The sequence below is a fragment of the Polypterus senegalus genome, chromosome 8, assembly GCF_016835505.1.
Source record: "Polypterus senegalus isolate Bchr_013 chromosome 8, ASM1683550v1, whole genome shotgun sequence".
NCBI classification, from domain to species: domain Eukaryota; kingdom Metazoa; phylum Chordata; class Cladistia; order Polypteriformes; family Polypteridae; genus Polypterus; species Polypterus senegalus.
In genome coordinates this window covers 3,834,748-3,853,466 of record NC_053161.1, presented here as the reverse complement: position 1 = coordinate 3,853,466, position 18,719 = coordinate 3,834,748, and the positions used below count along the sequence as shown (strand labels likewise).

The window sequence follows — 18,719 nt, the reverse complement described above, 5'->3', positions numbered from 1 at the left end:
AAACCAGCACTATATTGTTAATACCATTTATTTTAGTCATTGTTAAATGTACTTGGTCTTACATCCAAACAATCACATGTCACTGCTGTTTTACAACTCTGAGGAATATACTGTATATCTTTTATTTTATCAGACATGCAAAACTAACAGATGTATGTTTAGCTTTCCTAATCGACTAGCGCCATGTCCAATGTTGATTTTTGCATTGTGTCTATTTCTACCATGATATGCTTCACCTGGCTGCAACCATGTAATAAACTAAATAGGTGTACCTGTATATGTCACATATTATTTGCATATCCATACTCAAACCAAGAAATTTAAAATATCAAAAAAGAGCATATTTATTTTACAAATAAACACACAGTGATAATGAGTAGAGAATACACAAGTACCAAGCAAACCCAAGGGAAATGACAAACTGTGAAGCCTCTCCAAACCTGCCTTAATGGGGTGACTCACCAATTTCTCACCTTACTCCTAAAACAGTCCCTTAAACTCAGCTTTCTTTCTTTCTAGCTATCTAAGAAAATAGTCAAGTCAAGTTTGGGAGCATGCACTGCTACAGTGCGTTGCCACTCCCACTACACAACGAAACAACTCGGGATCCTGGCTGGCAACCCCCCAGGCAGACACATGGTCCAATCCCACCCTCCGGAAATGACCCTCTATCTGCCGCAGCCAGGTGTTACGTGGGCGACCCCTTGGCCTGGTCCAGCCACTCGGGTCCCCAACAATGAGTAACTGACGCTCCCTCACAATGCACGTAATGTGCCTCATTCAGGACTCCATGAGCAACCGCTCATTCGACACAAAGTCAAACCAACGGTATCCAAGGATTTTCCAGAGAGACACAGTACCAAAGAGTCCAGTCTTTGTCTCAGGTTACTGGATAACGTCCAAGCAGCAGGACTCTAAAGGCTTGGACCTTCGTCCTTTTGCATACATATCGGGAGTACCACACACCCCACCCCTTCCAAGCCACCTCATGACCCCCCCGCTCTTCCAATCAGTCTATTGACTTCATAGGAAGAGTCACCAGAGACATGAATGTCATTGCCAAGGTAAGTAAACCACTCAACAAGGTCAACACTCTCTCCACAAACAGACACACTGCTGATGGCTGTGCCCAATAGGTCATTAAAGGCCTGGATCTTGGTTTTTATCCAGGAAACTCGCAAGCCCAGACACTCAGACTCCTTGCTCAGTCTCTCAAGCGCCCCGATCACAGCCTCCATTGTTTACGCAAAGATCACAGCATCGTCAGCAAAGTCAAGATTCATGAACCTTTCCTCACCAACAGATGCCCCACAGCCGCTGGACCCCACAACCTTGCCCAACACCCACTCCATATAAGCATTGAACAGAGAACACACCCCTGATGAACCCCAGAACCAACTGGGAAAAATGCAGAGGTCCTGCCTCCACTCTGCACAGCACTCACAGTACCAGTGTACAGGCTGGCCATGATATCCAGCAACTTCAAGGGGACCCCGCGAATCCTCAAGATGTTCCACAGGGCAGCTCGATCAATTGAGTTGAATGCTTTGCGAAAATCGACAAAGGCTGCAAAGAAACTCTGCCGATATTCATGTTTGCGCTCCATGACAACCCTCAGTGCCAGGATGCGGTCGATGGTAGACTTCTTAGGCGTAAAACCAGACTGTTCCGGTTGCTGGTAGGTGAGCAAATGATCATGGATCCTATTGAGGACGACCCTAGCAAGGACCTTACCCAGCACAGAGAGCAGTGTTATCTCCCTGTAGTTGCTGCAATCCAGGTGATCACCCTTCCCTTTCTATATAGGGATGACAAGTCCCATTTTCCAGTCAGTTGGGATGATGCCAGTGTTCCAAATGGAAGCAAAGATTGATCTGGCCAGTCCCTGGTCAGTGCACATCAGTGAGTGCTCCCACAGAAATGCGGAGTTTACGTAGCTCCTCCAACAGCAGAGGAAGATGATCATCTAGCAGGAGAGACAAGATGTTCCATGCGCCCACCCGTATGGCTGCCTCAAACTGGGACCCAAATGCTGCCATGCGACGCCTCAGCACCACACCAGTTCCAATCCACAAAAGGCCTGACCCCATTGGCTTTCCAACAGTTTTGACTCTTCCAGGGATGGAGCTCCCAAGTTCTTTCCCCCATCCCCTTCATGATGTGAGCAGCCTTCCTATGGGTGGCTGCAGCAGAACTACTCCCGCGGAGAGCAAAAAGGAGTCCTTTCTGTAGTCTTGGAGTTTTTTTTTTTTTAAAGAAACATTCTGAAATTTAGACTTTTTTCCCCCAACTCTAGCCATCTTCTGAGTCACCTATTATACGGCATCTTTGAGAAGTACTGCACATTTCCTACCAGGGTGCACTTTTTTTTTTCTTTTAGGGCACTGCTGGGCCATTTTACTGTCTGACAACACCTTACCAACCATGCAACCTACGAAACTGGCATAAACAGAATATGTATAGCCTAAAGTAGACATGTAACAAAAGTACAACCAAGATAGGTAGAATATATCAAATCAATACAATTCATTAAATATGCATTGTGGCAGACGACCAGGGATCCTGCCCCACCAGGATGCCTGGAAGGACGGACCGGGAGAGGGGCACTATCTTTCCCTGGGCACAAGAGGGCAGCCCCCCTGCATTCTATCAGGGCCACAGAAATGGAGCTGGGATACTCAACCCTGTGGGTACCCATGGCCACCACCAGGGGGCACCTGGACGGTCCTAGAGCACAGCACTTCTGCCACACCAGGAAGTGCTGCCGAACCAGGAATTGTGTATGCCCGGAGTGCTTCCAGGTGTAAGGGCAGCACTTCCACCACACTAGGAAGTGCTACTGGAAGACCATCACAGAGCACATCCAGGGCGTGATAAAAGGGGCCACCTCACTCCATTCGACAGCCGGAGTCAGGTGGAAGAGGACAGAGCTTACTAGGAGGAGTGGAGGCGGCCTGAAGAAAGAGAAAGGCTGAGTAGAGTGTGATATTGTATTGCATTGTGTTGGTGTTTTGTGTTGGGGAAAATAAATGGTGCGTGTTTTGTACATTTGGAGTCCATGTCTGTCTGTGCCGAGGCTGATCTTTCACAGCATATAGAAAGGGTATTAATGTGATTGTTCAGCTCAGTGATAAAGCCAAGCTAAAAGAAATGATGCATTTGTGAGATATCATTTTTGTTTTAAACTATACCATTCTTGTTATGAATAAATATTATGATGAAATATGATGAAATACAGCATTAAAAACATACAGGTAAATTCCGTTACAACAAAATACAAGAGACCTGAAAAATATTTTGTTGCAATGAGATTCTGAAATTGTTACTATAGTGCTTTCTTTAACTTGCGTCCAGGCGTTTGCAATCATTTCAATGGCTTCTTTCGCGTCAATTTTAATCTCCTCTTGCTGACGAGAATTTTTCTCAGCATTTCCTTGCGATAATACACTTTCAGGGTGTAAATGATGCCCAAATCCAATGGCTGAAGCACTGCTGTGCAACTGAATGGGAGGAATTCAACGCGAACATTATCTAAATGTGGAAGCATCTCGTGGGCAGCACAGTTATCAATCAGGAGCCGAATCATCCTTTTTAACTTCATATTGTGAGGTTTCTGAACTCTTTTTAGAGAAACGGGAACGACATGCTAAAGTGCATCCTGAAGCGAGACTGCAGCATCTGTGGGAGATTGTCCGTTGCCAGGGCAGGGCAATAGCAGGCTCATAGCTCTGCAGTGAAGCGACACAGAAGCAAATCATAAAAGATCGGGGTCGTGCTATAAGTCCCTGTCTTGCACCCTAAAACATAAGGCTTGGTCTCAGTACTTTAGCAAAACCAGCTTTATTCAGCTTGAAACAGTAATGGCACAATTATTTATTGGAGCGTGATCTGCCATTCTGCTATACACAGACACAGCAGTCAGGCAGGGTCGTGGCCAGGTCAGTGACCAAGTAATATTGCATCACCCATCGATATCTTTTCTGGTTGCTTTGGCGGAGAGATGCAGCATAGCTGTGAGCATGCTGTTGCCCTGGCAACAGATAAACAGTTTTCCACAGACACGGTGTGGGTGTACTGTCTAGTTGTGGGAGGTCCCAAGAGAGTTTACAAACCTCACATTTTCTTGAATGAGTGGCACATTAATAGGAATGTTTCTTGATGAGCATCACTGAATCACATAAAAACTGCTTTTTCGATGTCTTCTAGAAAGTTGACGGTGTTGATGGGGAAATTCTGAATTCACTGGCAACATCTTTTTTCTTTTTGCCGCAATCGACAGCTGCAAATATGTAAGGTTTTTTTTTTTCTAATATGAACTTTAATCATTTTTTTGTGTCTGCCGTTTCTATAGGAGGGTGACAATGAGTTAAATTTCAATGGATGTTTTTCAAATGTTGACAAGCAATAAGCAAAAGGTATCCCTGAAAACCAAGGAAAGTTCAAAGAAAGAAAAAAAAAATTAGTGTTTCTGTTTGAGGGATCGTTGTGCAGAACTAAGCTGTGACCACAGAACTAACTGCTCTGTGGATGATTCATTCAGGCATTTCAAGGTCTTTTGGGCACTTCGTTGTAGTAAAAGTATTTGCTGAATGTACTCTGTAAACGAGATTTATACAGACTCGCGTCATATGGGGAAACTGTCGGGACCATATATAAAATACTTTGTTGTAATGAAAGTTTTGTTGTAAAGATATTCGTTGTAACGGAATTTAAACTGTATCATACTCTATAAAGAGAACATATGTCTCAAAAGCACCTGGTTTACAGAACAAAGAAATAATGCAATGTGTATTTGCTAGTGTGACAATTTAGACATGAACATTTGATATAGCACCTCACTTGGCTACTTTTGCAAGGCATCTAGCACCATGATACACTATTCCCATTTGCGTGGACTTTCACTGCATACCACAGAGGCGCTATTTTTTATCTTTTCCGCCTTTTAAAGTGAACATATGAAGGGTTGAGTTTATTGGATATTATACATACCTGCACTAGACAGCAGAAGAAAAAGGACAGCCAAGATGTTGAAGGACTGACGGCTTGATGGGGTCATCATTTCACCCTCATGTACATGTGCGAGGAGTGAAGATGTTTATTCAGCAGTAGCCATTGTGGGAAACGAGCTGCAACTCACTGTTCCTCCTAGCAAAAAAGAGAAGAAAGGTACAGCACTAAGAGCTGGACATGAGAGAATCAATTGACAAATGGACTCCTATGTATTAAGTGAAAAGTTTATGGGTAACTTTCAATTTTACTGTAACTAACCCTCCCAACCTTAAGCAACAGAGACAACCATATACTTACACCTATCAATGCTTAGAAATCAAGGCTTGTTAAAGATAGATAGTGCTGCGCCAAACATAATGATGTGTTTCTCCTGACAACTGCAAAAAATGCTCAAATAAAACTGGAAATTCATTTGTGTCAAATTAAAGCTGAGCAAGCCCTTCTACTATAGAAAACCATTACTTTATGAGACATTTTACATTCCAAGTTGCCCATTACTTGCTTAGTCAGTCAGTCAGTCAGTCATTGTCCAACCCGCTATATCCCAACATAGGGTCACGGGGGTCTGCTGGAGCCAATCCTAGCCAGCACAGGGTGGAAGACAGGAACAAACCTGGGGCAGGTTCATCTTAAAAAACCGCACTTGTATAACTGAAACTCTAGCAAATATTGTATGTTGTTGTGATTGCACTAGGAGGGGAAAGATTTTAACTTTTGAACCTTTGAATTTTTCATTTCAACTCCTTGACCTCTGGCTTGCACCAACTTTGTTACACAGCATCAAGAGTTACAACAACAAGCAGCATGGACTTGGCTAAATTAAGCACCACAAGCTTGAACTGCGATTAACACTGGATGTATCCTCTTTTAAAAATGTTTGCCAGCTGGACCAGACTGAGAACTCAGAAATGTATCAGATGGAAAAATGACTGCGCTCAGATGCACAACATTTAGGAACAGAGACACAGTTCAACATTTTGAGGACACAAGGGTAAAAATAACATGAATGAGACATATCCATGTCTTAGCGATTTGCTTACTATGGTTCACTGCTTACAATGATGGACACATGGAGCTGAGGTGATTTACTGTACCTGATAGTAACATCATACCATGTATCTTGTGGGAGATAATGTTAGATTTTTTGGAGGAATAAACAACTTTGGCGTGCTCTGGCAGATTACTTATTTTAACCAAATTCACCTCTGACTGTATAAAATTTGTGGTTCTGGCTACCTAATTAGAGTGAAGTAAAATACATAAGCTAGGCCAGCTAGGACCATGGAGAAAATTTTAGAGACACAGTGTTTGGAAAATTTCCTTATGAATATTACATATGTCTCCATTTCAATAATTAAAGAGTGGAAAATGCAATTAAAATGACATGAGGTACATGTCAACACATAATAAACCCCTACTGGAATAATAAGAACATAAAACCAATCACTTTCAATTGTTATACAGATTACAGAGTTATTAACATCTTTTTTTAGAAATCATGAAAAGTTAAATAGGAGCTCAGAATTAAAAGAACAAGCAGAAGATGAATAATAAAAGAAAGTTTGAGTATAATAAAATAAATATGATAAATCAACAAGTAACCATGCTGCAAAGTAGATGTGGCCAAAAGGTTAATAATGCCAGTCCTGGTAGAAATCCTAGGACAGATGGTAAGGAAACTGTCAACAGCTCAGAAAAGGTAGTAGGTATATCACTTGGGCTGATCTCCATGAAGGCAGGCAGACACTGATCTTAACTAAGGATCTCCTTGAGGAGTGGAGGGAACATTTTGATAAACTCGTAAACCCAAAGGATACATCCTCCTCAGAGGGGCATGGTTTGGACCACTTCTGTGACTGAGGTCTTTGCAGAGATTAAAAAGATCCATAACAGTAAAACCACAAGGGTGTTCAGCCAGAAATAAAGAAAGCGTTATACAGTGTGTTTTTGGTTTTGTGTGGAAAATGGGTAAAATTGCCTTAAAACTGGCAGACTAGAGTGATGGTTCCCATTTACAAAGAGACAGACATGAGGGTGTGTTCCATTTACCTAGTAGTCATAGTTCCCAATCCTCTTAGGAAAGCCTATGCCAGGGTAGTGGAACAGAAAATCCAGGAGATTGCTGAACCTCAGGCTCAAAAGGAGCAATGTGGATCCATTTGTTGATATGAAACAATAGACTTTAGTGGCTTGCTTCTAGAAGGTCAGGATTGCATAGCAACCCCAAATGGAGAACTAAAAAAGGATGATGATGATAATAATGATGATGATGATGGGATGATGGGATGTTAAATACTTGATGCCTTAATACAATATATAAGAAAATGCATGTACACATGGGATGAATTCCTGATAATTATTCATCTGAAAACATTTGATGCCCATGATTATATTATCTCTTAACTGAGAAGACAAAAGTGAATTATTTTGACACAATATTTTGATTTTTACAATAGCCAGAAGTACATCCAAACTGTGACAAGTTTAATAAAGAGCAGTTTTCTGAATAAATTCTCTGCCACCTAGAACAACTTCAACTTGCTGACAATTAATTCTTTAGACTCATGAGCCTTAGATTTTTTTGTGAATCCACACACTCTGGCGTATATGCTTGCTGTCCAACTATAGCTATAGGAATCAAAATAAACTCAATGACCTTCTATTTAAACTGAATGCACTTTGATGGATTATTTAGATATCTTTGATTTTTGAGGTTCAAAGTCTACTCCCTTTCTTTCTCTGTCATAAAAGCAAACTTTAGATGGTCATTTAAACATAAGGTCATTTTCCTTTCATTCGGCTTCTGACTGTCATTCACAGATATGGAAGGTCAGACACACACTGGCAACGAATACTGAAACCACAGCAGTGCAACAGAAATGCAAAATGCTAGAAGTCAGAATCAGAACTCTGCAGGAGGTACTAACTCCCGTCCTGAGCATCTCTTACGAGTATGCTGTCTGCTGCTCTCACAACTCTTCCTGAAACACCACCCCATTTTGTCTATTGATCAAACAGATGTTCTTGTCCCTGGCGTTATTTGGGTGACTTTGCAAATGTGAAATAAGACACTATGAAGAGTACAAGAATGATCCAAATAAGCTGATATTCCGATTTTACTTTCAGTGTTGGCAAATAATTTGCAGAATCACAGATAATCTTTGCAGATTTGAAAATTTAACCTGAAGGTCCCATGGTCACAAAACAAACATAAAACCTCCAACCAAAGTTGAGATTAACCATAAGGTTTTATGCATTTATTTATTCAAACTATGTACATTAATGTATTCACCATGGTGTATGGGTACTTGCATCTCTTCTTTTCAATGAAATTAATAGTCTACATCAGAATTAATCAGTCTCAGTCCTTGAGAGGTGTGTCACAGTTTTGCTTAACTTCATTAAATACCTTATCTAATGTCTTATCTTATTATGCTGTAAGTTTATGTGGCTTATGAATTTTACTGATGAGGAATGCAAATTTCTGCATGTCTTTTAAAACTAGAGATGGAACTCTTCAACTATAGGGTCCTAAAGAAAATGGATGGAAATATATAGTACAAACTGCTCCTCAAGGCCAGTTTTAAATAAATGGTTCTGATGACTTATTAAAACAGTGTTAGGACATACTTGGAATTTTTCTTCTGCTTGGATGGACTTGGGGACTTTAATGAACGAAAATATTGATGATAAAAAGGGTGTGACCACACTGATTGGTGACATTCAAGTGAAGTCTGAGAAGTTAAACAGTGAGGTTAAAAGATTACTTTCAATACAACTTTAAAATTAAGAAAGTTCAGAAAAAAGGTGAGTTGCTTTGATGTGTGTGATGTGACGGAATGCAGACAAATCAGTTGGGCTTTAATCAACAAAAGTAAAATGTACTTCAATAGACTTGGAAAGGTCTTTGATCCTAATGGCTCTGAAATGCTTGCTGTAATAATGTGCAAGCTGTTTCCTTATTTTGCCCACATGAATCATTAGTGTTATTAAGCAGGACATTATATTAACAGTAGGAATTAGTTACTCATTAAGAGACTAACTGCAATGAAAAACTGTAATCACTGCAAACGTTAAAGACCGGAGTTGTCTCCACTTTACTGCTTATTCACTTGCATGTTTAACATAACACGAGAATAAACTTCTGCAGCACCCTTTTAATGGCACGTGAACAACTACTTTGAACCTGTCCAATAACAATTTATGTCATAAGTCCATGTATATTAATGTCCACTATCTTTCAAAGAATCTAGAAGTCCTAATGTTACTCACAGTAAACTACATTTAGTACCAAGCATGGGCTACTCATCTAAACACTTTAGTTAATCTACTGGTTCGGATTCCTTCTGTGAATAAATGTGAAAAAAACACATGTGTTAGCATTAATCTATAATAGAAGTTTTGCTACTAGTACTTACATGTTAATTATATCCCTGGTCATTGAGCAAGGGCAAAATATTCGCCATTATGGTGACAATATCAGGAACTACAACAAAAGTTTGCCAGTATTATCCTAAATACGCCCCTTAACCTTCATGTAAAGAAGGCAGAAATAAAACAACTGCACTATACGTTTTTGACTTGTAACTTACTTTGGCTAAAAGCAGAGGCTAACTCAATTAATGTAATATACTGTAACAAATTCTAGTAGCCATCTGTACAAGGATGTGTTGGGATAGTGAGTTAATTGACTCACTGTAGTGACTGATCTTATTTAAGTAAAATCTGATTTACTAACATTTTTCAAATTTGAAAAAAAAGAGTCAGGGAATCTTGCACTGGAAAACTGGAGTCAAGCAGCAGTACTTAAAATATTAAATTAAAAATGAGTAGTTGTACTAGAAGACTAAACACTGAGATCAATTGGATGAAGCGATCAGGATCAACAAAATTCTCTGCAGTCTTTCCAAAACTCACCACTGCATAATACAATTCTGACAGTTTGGCATTATTAGTTTTATTGTCACAAGCACAGAGTACAGTGAGATTCTTACTTTTCTGCTCTTAAAGTTAGTGTGCTTGGCAGAAGTGACATGGGGAAAAAAAGATGCGGCACCCCTAATGACATTAAGTCAGAATAATAAAAATGAGTGACGTTAAAGATGCATGATATTTCAAAGCCAAAGACCAATCTGACTTATTCTGATTTCAAAACAAACAATAAAAGTGATTCAAAAAAATTGAAAGAAGCTATTTGCTTACATTTTGGTTCAGAAATGTAGTCAATAAGTTGAACATGAGCAATTTGCAGACACGTAAAATTCAGTCATCCCAAAGGTTTTGCTTAGTTGTTGCTCTCCACTTATTCATTGTAGGCCTCAACATCTAAATCTGCAAATATACATCTGCAATGGGTTGTTTCCTTAAATATGGGCAACCAGGAAGTGCGCGAAGCTCACCTTTACACAATCAAGGTAATGATGTCATGTGTCACATGCTCCTGGGCAGCCTGCCTAACAAATGCATAACAACCAAAATAGTGTCATAGGAGAACATGATTTTAAATTATGCTAAAATCACATCAAAAAACAAATATAACCACTAAATTCCTTGGTCTTCAAAATCCTTAAAGTGGTGTTTGAAATATTCTTTGAGATCAAAGACTTGTTTCAATACCAAGTCAAGACATGCATCACAGGTTTTTAAAAATGTTTCATTTCACTTTTACTATGATTATTTTTAAAAGTATCTGTAGAGTTATAGTTATTTGTTCTTTATAAAATACCATTTGCAGTGAAGTATTTAAACTGCTCAAAAAAATTAAAGGAACACTTTGAAAACGCATCAGATCTCAATGGGAAAAAGAAATCCTCCTGGATATCTATACTGATATAGACTGGGTAATGTGTTAGGAACGAAAGGATGCCACATCGTTTGATGGAAATGAAAATGATCAACCTAAAGAGCCCTGAATTCAAAGACGCCCCAAAAATCAGAGTGAAAACATTATGTGGCAGGCTAGTCCATTTTGCCAAATTTTAATTGCAGCAACTCAAAATTGTACGCAGCACTTTGTATGGCCCCTGTGTTCTTGTATACATGCCTGACAACATCGGTGCATGCTTCTAATGAGACGACAGATGGTGTTGTGGGAGATCTCCTCCCAGATCTCGACCAGGGCATCACTGAGCTCCTGGACAGTCTGAGGTGCAACCTGGTGGAATTGGATGGACCAAAACATAATGTCCCAGAGGTGTTCTATTGGATTTAGGTCAGGAAAGTGTGGAGGCCAGTCAATGGTATCAATTCCTTCATCCTCCAGGAACTGCCTGTATACTCTCACCACATGAGGCCAGGAATTGTCGTGCACCAGGAGCCACTGTACCAGCATAGGGTCTGACAATGGGTCCAAGGATTTCATCCTGATACCTAATGGCAGCCAAGGTGCCTTTGTCAAGCTTGTAGTGGTCTGTGTGACCCTCCATGGATATGCCTCCCCAGACAATCATTAACCCACCACCAAAGTGCTCATGCTGAATGATGTTACAGGCAGCATAATGTTCTCCATGGCTTCTCCAGACCCTTTCACTTCTGTCACGTGCTCAGGGTGAACCTTCTCTCATCTGTGAAAGCACAGGGCACCAGTGGTGCATCTGCCAATTCTGGTATTCTATGGCGAATGCCAATCGAGCTGCATGCTGCTGGGCAGTGAGCTCAGGGCCCATTAGAGGACATGGGGCCCTTGGGTCACCCTCATGAAGTCTTTCTGGTTGTTTGGTCAGAGACATTCACACCAGTGGCCTGTTGGAGGTCATTTTGTAGGGCTCTGACAGTGCTCATCCTGTTCTGCTTTTCCCAAAGGAGCAGATACCGGTCCTGTTAATGGGTTAAGAACCTTCTATGGCCCTGTCTAGCTCTACTACAGTAACTGCTTGTCTCCTGGAATCTCCTCCCTGCCCTTGAGACTGTCCTAGAAGACACAGCAAACCTCCTGGCAATGGTACATATTGATGTGCCATTCTGGAGAAGTTGGACTACCTGTGCAACCTCTGTAGGGTCCAGGTATCACCTCATGGTACCAGTAGTGACACTGACTGTAGCCAAATGTGAAACTAGTGAAAAACAGTCAGAAAAGATGAGGAGGGAAAAATGTCAGTGGCCTCCACCTGTTAAACTATTCCTGTTTTGGGGGTCCATCTCATTGTTGCCCCTCTACTGCACCTGTTAATTTCATTAACACCAAAGCAGCTGAAACTGATTAACAACCCCCTCTGCTACTTAACTGACCAGATTAATATCCCATAAGTTTCATTGACTTTATGCTATACTCTGATTAAAAAGTGTTCCTTTAATTTTTTGAGCAGTATATTTAAATGTAATCTGCATTGTCTGTCAAACTTAAAAAAACTACACTTTTGCTACAGTATGCATCTAAATAACACCCCACCACCAGTATCAAAAGCATAAATTAACTGTCTTGTGTCAATTTTCTACTTTTTTTTTAGTTAAACAAATAAGATTAAGTAAATTACTGGCAGTATATAATAATATTGATATTGTCCATGGGGGGTGTTGGTGGGTTATTGTGGTAATTTTTTTTTTAACAATAAAAAAATTTCAGCCTTGAATTTTTTTATTTTTTTTTTGAGAACCAACATGCTTCCATTATTTTGTTTTTTGCACTCTGGGTCATAACACTGTACCTAAGTTTCTTAGAGTGGTACTGGTGCACATTGAGTACCCAAAAATTAATGGTTAAAGGGTTTAGTGGTCTCTAGCATAATATATCAACTAGCCATGTGTGTGTTAAAGTGGTCTGTGAAGGGCTCCCTGTTTAAATGCGGCTGCCAGTCGTGAACTGGGCCCTTCGTCGCACAGCATTACGATTTCTTATAAGGGAAACAAAATTACAAAAGAAAACCCTTGGATATTGATTCGATAGGAATGGCCTACTCGGAATCATTGTCTGAATCGTAATTATGTGGTGGTGTAGCAGCATTTCTGCTTCTGTCCATTCACAGTCCGTCTCGTTTTCACGATGCTTTCGTTTCCTCTCACGATGTCTTCTCAACCTTTCTCCAGTCTCGCAGGTTGCTTTGTGGCAATCCAAAGAGTAAGGCAATATACACGGAGCAATGGTTATAAAAGGGGGACACACAGGTATCCAGGCTCTTTAAAGCATAAATAGGGATCACTTCACTGACATGTGAGCAAGCCATGTTACAACTGTGAGACGGCAAGCACTCGCCGGCTACAACTTAACAATAATAATTTCCAGAACGTGCTGTTACGTTGCCATTCATTTTACCCACTGTCTTTCTTTCATTCATATGTTACGTAGGCACGTACCCTTTTATCTTCGGCAATCTCATTCTCTAACCAGGCCTCAGGAGCTAACCAGCGTAACACTGTCCACCACCCCTTTTGTTATTCTGGCACATTGTTGACATCCGTGAGTAACAACAACGTACTAAACTGGAAGGTGGTCTACGCATGCGTGGAATTCGCGAACAAACAAAGATCAAGATCTAAATGAAGATCTCTTTAGTTAAAGCACAACAATTTGTTTAGTTTGAATGTCTATGGTTTGAGGTGTGACTGGAGTACTACAGTCTTCAGTAGTATAAGCCTGGAGGAAATTCTTAATGCAATGCCTATGTTTTAGCTGTCTCTCTACTGCCATCTAGTGCTTCTTCTAATTCATTCACGGACAAACAAAGATCAAGATCCAAAGGAAGATTATATATAGAGATGATGATAGTACAATTATTGAGTTTGCTTTTTTTGTTAACTGACTTAGATTGTATACTTCAAATCCATAAGTTAGATACTTCAGTAAACAGCAGCCAATTTGTGGCAACTTACAAAATGAGCACCACAGGATACCTCTTGTCAGGATAAAATCTCATTCTCCCCCATTTATGCATGTGTATATATGAACAATGTAGCTATGTATCATGTTAGGGATACCTGGGAACCTTGAATGGCTGGGGCACCCTCAGGTGTGGCGGGGGGGATTGACACCATGCACAGGTCATTATCGTCCCTGGACTGCAGGATGCTAGATGGCAGCTCCTTTGGTTGAGGCAGCACCACAGTTTCCCACAGGGCTTAACGGGAACTGGAATTATTTGTGTTTGTGCTCGGGGTTTTGGGTTCTGCAGTGCCCCTAGCATTCACTATACATAAGAGTGAATGATTAATCACATGGCAGATCAGACTGGTCACTGATGTGATTTTAAAGAAAACCTTTTAGCATCTGTGCAAGCAACACTGATCAGGTGCCAGCATTTTTAGAGATGGAGCTAGTCAAAATCCATGGGATTCAGTGCATACACAAATGGCACAATTGTCAAACTGGCAGTAGCAGTTGAGAAAATCCCTGATTTCATACAGTAGCCATGCCTTATTTGTTCTTAGGAATAAATACTTTGTATGCATTGTGCATAATGCCAGTGTCAAAAGAGTGTTTGCTTAGCTTAATTAGAATTAGCTTAATTATTTTACCATAGCTAGCAAATACTCTGTGCTTTGTCTTTTCTTTATATGACTATAACACTACTCATTAATAGCAAAAGCAGTTACCTGACAGATAGGGAACAGAAATTCCTAAACTATACAGTATATGACTGCACTTTTGCATTCTTCAAATTAAAAAATTGCATCAGAATGTAGTGCTGTGCCTGCAGTTTGTATTAGCACATCCCAAACATGTGCATTTGCCCTTGTTTTTGTCAAATTCAATGTTATGATAGGTGTATGTTTGCATTAAGAACTTCTGAAATATAAACTACTAAACTAAATATAAACTGCTCAGAGGCTATGTAGACTATAGTCTGCTATTCAGAACATACATGGTAAACAGCTTCACTCTGGGGTAGGGAGAGGTGATAGATATTGATCAATTTTAATGTTAAGATTCTGTAAGGCACTACACAATATTTATCTATCAATAAAGACCTAAGATGTTCTAGCGTTGTCATATTACACAAAACGTTGCGTTTGAATAAGCCTGTTAAAAATAAGTAAGCAGCATTTCCTACTAAGTAAAAAATAATCATATATATATGATTGTGACGATGCGGGCTCGCTCCACGCTCCCAACGTCCTTATGGGAGCCCTTGTACACGGCGCCGTCGGTAATGTCTCCGAGATGAGCTTACAAGTGAGGACAATTCTCAAATGAAGCCAGGGGATATTTCCAAAAAGTGCATAAGTGCTTTTATTAAACAATAATCAAAACAAAAAGTGCAGTGTTCAAGGTTCCAATAAATATTCCATAAAACCAGGTGTCCAGTGGGAATAAAAAACCATCAAATAAATCCTTTAAAACTCGAGGTTAAAAAAAAATCATAAGTTAATGCAATCTCTTTCATTACTCTCCTGCCCACCTCAGTCATTCTTTCTACCCGGCTCACCCATTGCTCTCGCAGCCGGCGGACACCCAACAGCTACTAGCTCCTACCTCCGTCTTGGGCCCCTTACGGATTTCACTGCCAGACCTACGAGGTCGGCTGTCCTTCCTTCATCCTTCGCGCATCCGTAGTCGTTCCTCGGATCCCTCGGGAGGATACCTGCTCTGTTCACCTCACTCATTCAAAACTTTCAGGGGGGGCAAACTAGCCCCCACAGCGAATCAGCCTAACGCTCCTTCGCGGGGCCCCCTCCACTCTCCAGATGGCTAGATCGTCCTGCTCTTTCCCGTCCTTAAACCCCTTCTTCCCCCCTCCCTTCTTCTTCTTTTTTTTTTTTTTTTTCTTCCACCCATCCACCTTTACTGGTGTCGACCCGTATATATACACATATCTCCGCGCGCCTCCGTGGGCGCAGCGCCTTAATCACACACAGTAGGAAGCCAATGAGGCAATCAAGAACGACCGCACCCACAAGTGCAGGTGCGACTCGCTCCTGCTACCTCATTAACTCCCCAATCATGCAATCGCTCCCACGGTGAACGGCACGGCTATACGGATTTAAAACCTGGGCTTTTTATGGGAAGCAGTGGACCGGCTATACCACAATGATATAAAGAAAGACGTTTATAACTTATGCTTCTTGTGATGAGTATTGCTTTTTTGTTTGTTTGGTGTGGAACATTGATTAAGTGTGTGGAGCAGCCTGATTTGATTACGTTTACAGAGCAGAGCACCAATACAGTGCTGTGACTGGGGTTTAATGGTTAAAGAATCACATACAGGTTTAAACAGGATTCTTTTCCCCCTTTACAGATTCAGCAAAAATACACAGTGGCATGCAGAAGTATTTAGTTGTCTTGAAAGTCATTCTAATTTTCTGCATGACAATAGATTTGTACACAAATGTATCAATTCAGTATTTTTGATGTGCAAAACTGGTACATACTTACCCTAAAAGAATTAAGGCTGAGAGTAAAAGGGCTCTCAACAAAGTATTAATGTGCAGGGCTTGAATACTTATTCAAAACACTAACTTTTGAGTTTTTGTTCTTCAGTTAAATATCTACAGAAAATTGTTTATTTTGACTTTGAAAATGTATTATTATTTCGACGTAAAAGTTCACATTAAAAATACTGAATGGACAAATATGTGTATAAATCTTCCGTCATGCAGAAAATTACGATGACTTTTAAGAGGAGTTAATATTATTGCATTCCACTGTAACACAAGTAACCATAATACTTATTTTCATTAAAACTTTGTTTAGGAAATTATGTTGGTTAGCATAAATATGGCAGTTATTTCATAGTATATTTAATGAGAAAGGAGAACATGTTAATAATCAATAATAATAACTTAATACAAAGCAACAGCAATTCAGGGGATTTTATGCTCAAGTGTGAAATACAAAAGGATTCGGAACAAAATAATACTTCTGGGTGGAGGAGAAGGGCTTCAGATCTGCTGTTAGTATACCCATTAACCAAAAAGCAGAGAGCAAAGCAGTTGAAAGATCTGCAAGTTATACTTGTATATATGATGATACATACTAACAAAAATTATGAAAACATTGATCATGGAAGTGATGTGCAGGACACATGCACAATACAGACATAATTTGTGAAGTAACAGGAAGCCAAAATTACCTGATGGTATTATGGGTGGTGAATTGGAACTGTTTTAAGTACCTCTCTGTTCAGGGAAAGCAATATTTGGCTTGTCTATTATCATCATTTCCCAGTGAGCGGACATTCTGTGTTATGGGCAACGTTTATAAGGAGAAGCGACGCTCCTTCCATGGCATGTATTATAACTTCTGTTTACTGGAACAGGAGTATAGGTTGGGCATCCCTAATCTGAAATGCCTGGGGCCAAAAATATTTCAGGTTTTGGATACTTCAGAATTTCTGAATATTTTCATATTTTGCACACTTCCATCATACTAAAACACCCACCCTCAATTCCTCCAGTCTATGCACTTTAAACCAGTGGGTGTTTCAGGGAGAGAGCAAAGAAATCTGAACAAAAGACTTAATACTGCGAGGAAAACAATCTAAAACAGCTATTATCTACTGAAATCTCATCTCATGTGACTTTTCATTATCAGCTTTAACAACAGTTCTTTTCATATCTTTTAAAATGGGATGTAACATTTCATTTACTCCACCTGCATACTTTACAACTACACTTTTCACAAACAAAACTGCCAATTCTTTCAACCAAACATCGTCCCCTTCGCTATTGTTAAAACTGAACAACAGCAGTTTCAGTTTCGGATTTTGGAGCATTTTGAAATTTTAGATTAAGGATGCTAATAGTCTGAACATGTTACTCACATTAGCTGCTCTTTACAACAATTGAGTTTGGTGTTGTAAAGGACACAGAATACAAAAATATTATTTTATTTCTTAATTTTAAATATTGTCTTATTTAATTATGATTGTTTACTTCAGATTAATAGTGATATTGTTCTATGTACTGTTGCTGTTATTTATTTTTATGGATATTAATTTGCCTGAATATTGCTGCTGTTGATTGTGCATATCTATTTTTTATACTAATTAGTATTCCATTTTTTTATAACATATAAAACATAAATTTTAATATTTATTGACATGAGTTGCTTTTTTTCAGTGCCTTGGGGTAGAGCTATTTATTGGCCAATATTACCAGTAATAAGAAATCATATACTGCTTTTATCAGAATCAGTTTAGTTTGCAAAAATCTCTAAGCAGTCAGGCTTTAATTTATATATATAAAAAAATACTATGGTATATTATACTGGTATATAACATACAGTCCAGTGCAGAAATCTTATACACTTGTAAAGAAATGTTGTAAAGCAGAAATGCTTACAAAAATAATTTATTTTATTATACATTAAATATCCAAGAAAGTGCAGTAAACAGAAAACATCATAAATTAAATCAGTATTTGGTATGATTACCCTTTGCCTCAAAAACAGCTGTATTTATCTTCACTCCACTGGTATGTAATTTCTTAAGATGATTGTGTTATAGGTTGCTCCAAGATTATTGGAGAACTTGACATAGCTCCGTACTACTGGCTGAGATTGCCTTATTTGCATGTGCCTCTGCATGTAATCCTAGACTGGTTTGATGATGTTGAGATTAGGGTTCTCTTTAGATTATAGCATCTGTTGCAGGACTGACTTACCTTGTTTTTGCTGCAGATAGTTTTTTATGATTTTGGCCATGTGTATGGTCTCATTGTCATGTCACAAAATTTGTGGTATTGCATAATGAATGATAATCTGCTATTCCTTCTCAGGGGTGAGGAGGCCATCAATTCTGATCAACTCACCACATCCTTTTACAGAAATGCAACTCCAA

General features: G+C 39.6%; 1 protein-coding gene across 6 annotated transcripts in view; it reads right to left on the bottom strand.

Moving 5' to 3' along the window:
* The window catches only part of LOC120533710 (protein shisa-like-1a), a 434,490-nt gene that overhangs the window by 312,556 nt on the left and 103,215 nt on the right, over nt 1–18,719 (bottom strand). For 5 of the 6 annotated variants that reach the window (XM_039760617.1, XM_039760622.1, XM_039760621.1 and 2 more), the window contains exon 2: nt 4,990–5,145. In XM_039760617.1, the coding sequence (XP_039616551.1) occupies nt 4,990–5,059 (70 nt within the window). In that variant the 5' untranslated portion in view covers nt 5,060–5,145. Of the gene's footprint in view, nt 1–4,989; nt 5,146–15,415; nt 15,675–18,719 lie in introns of those variants that run through there. The other variant, XM_039760618.1, reaches the window with a different exon arrangement.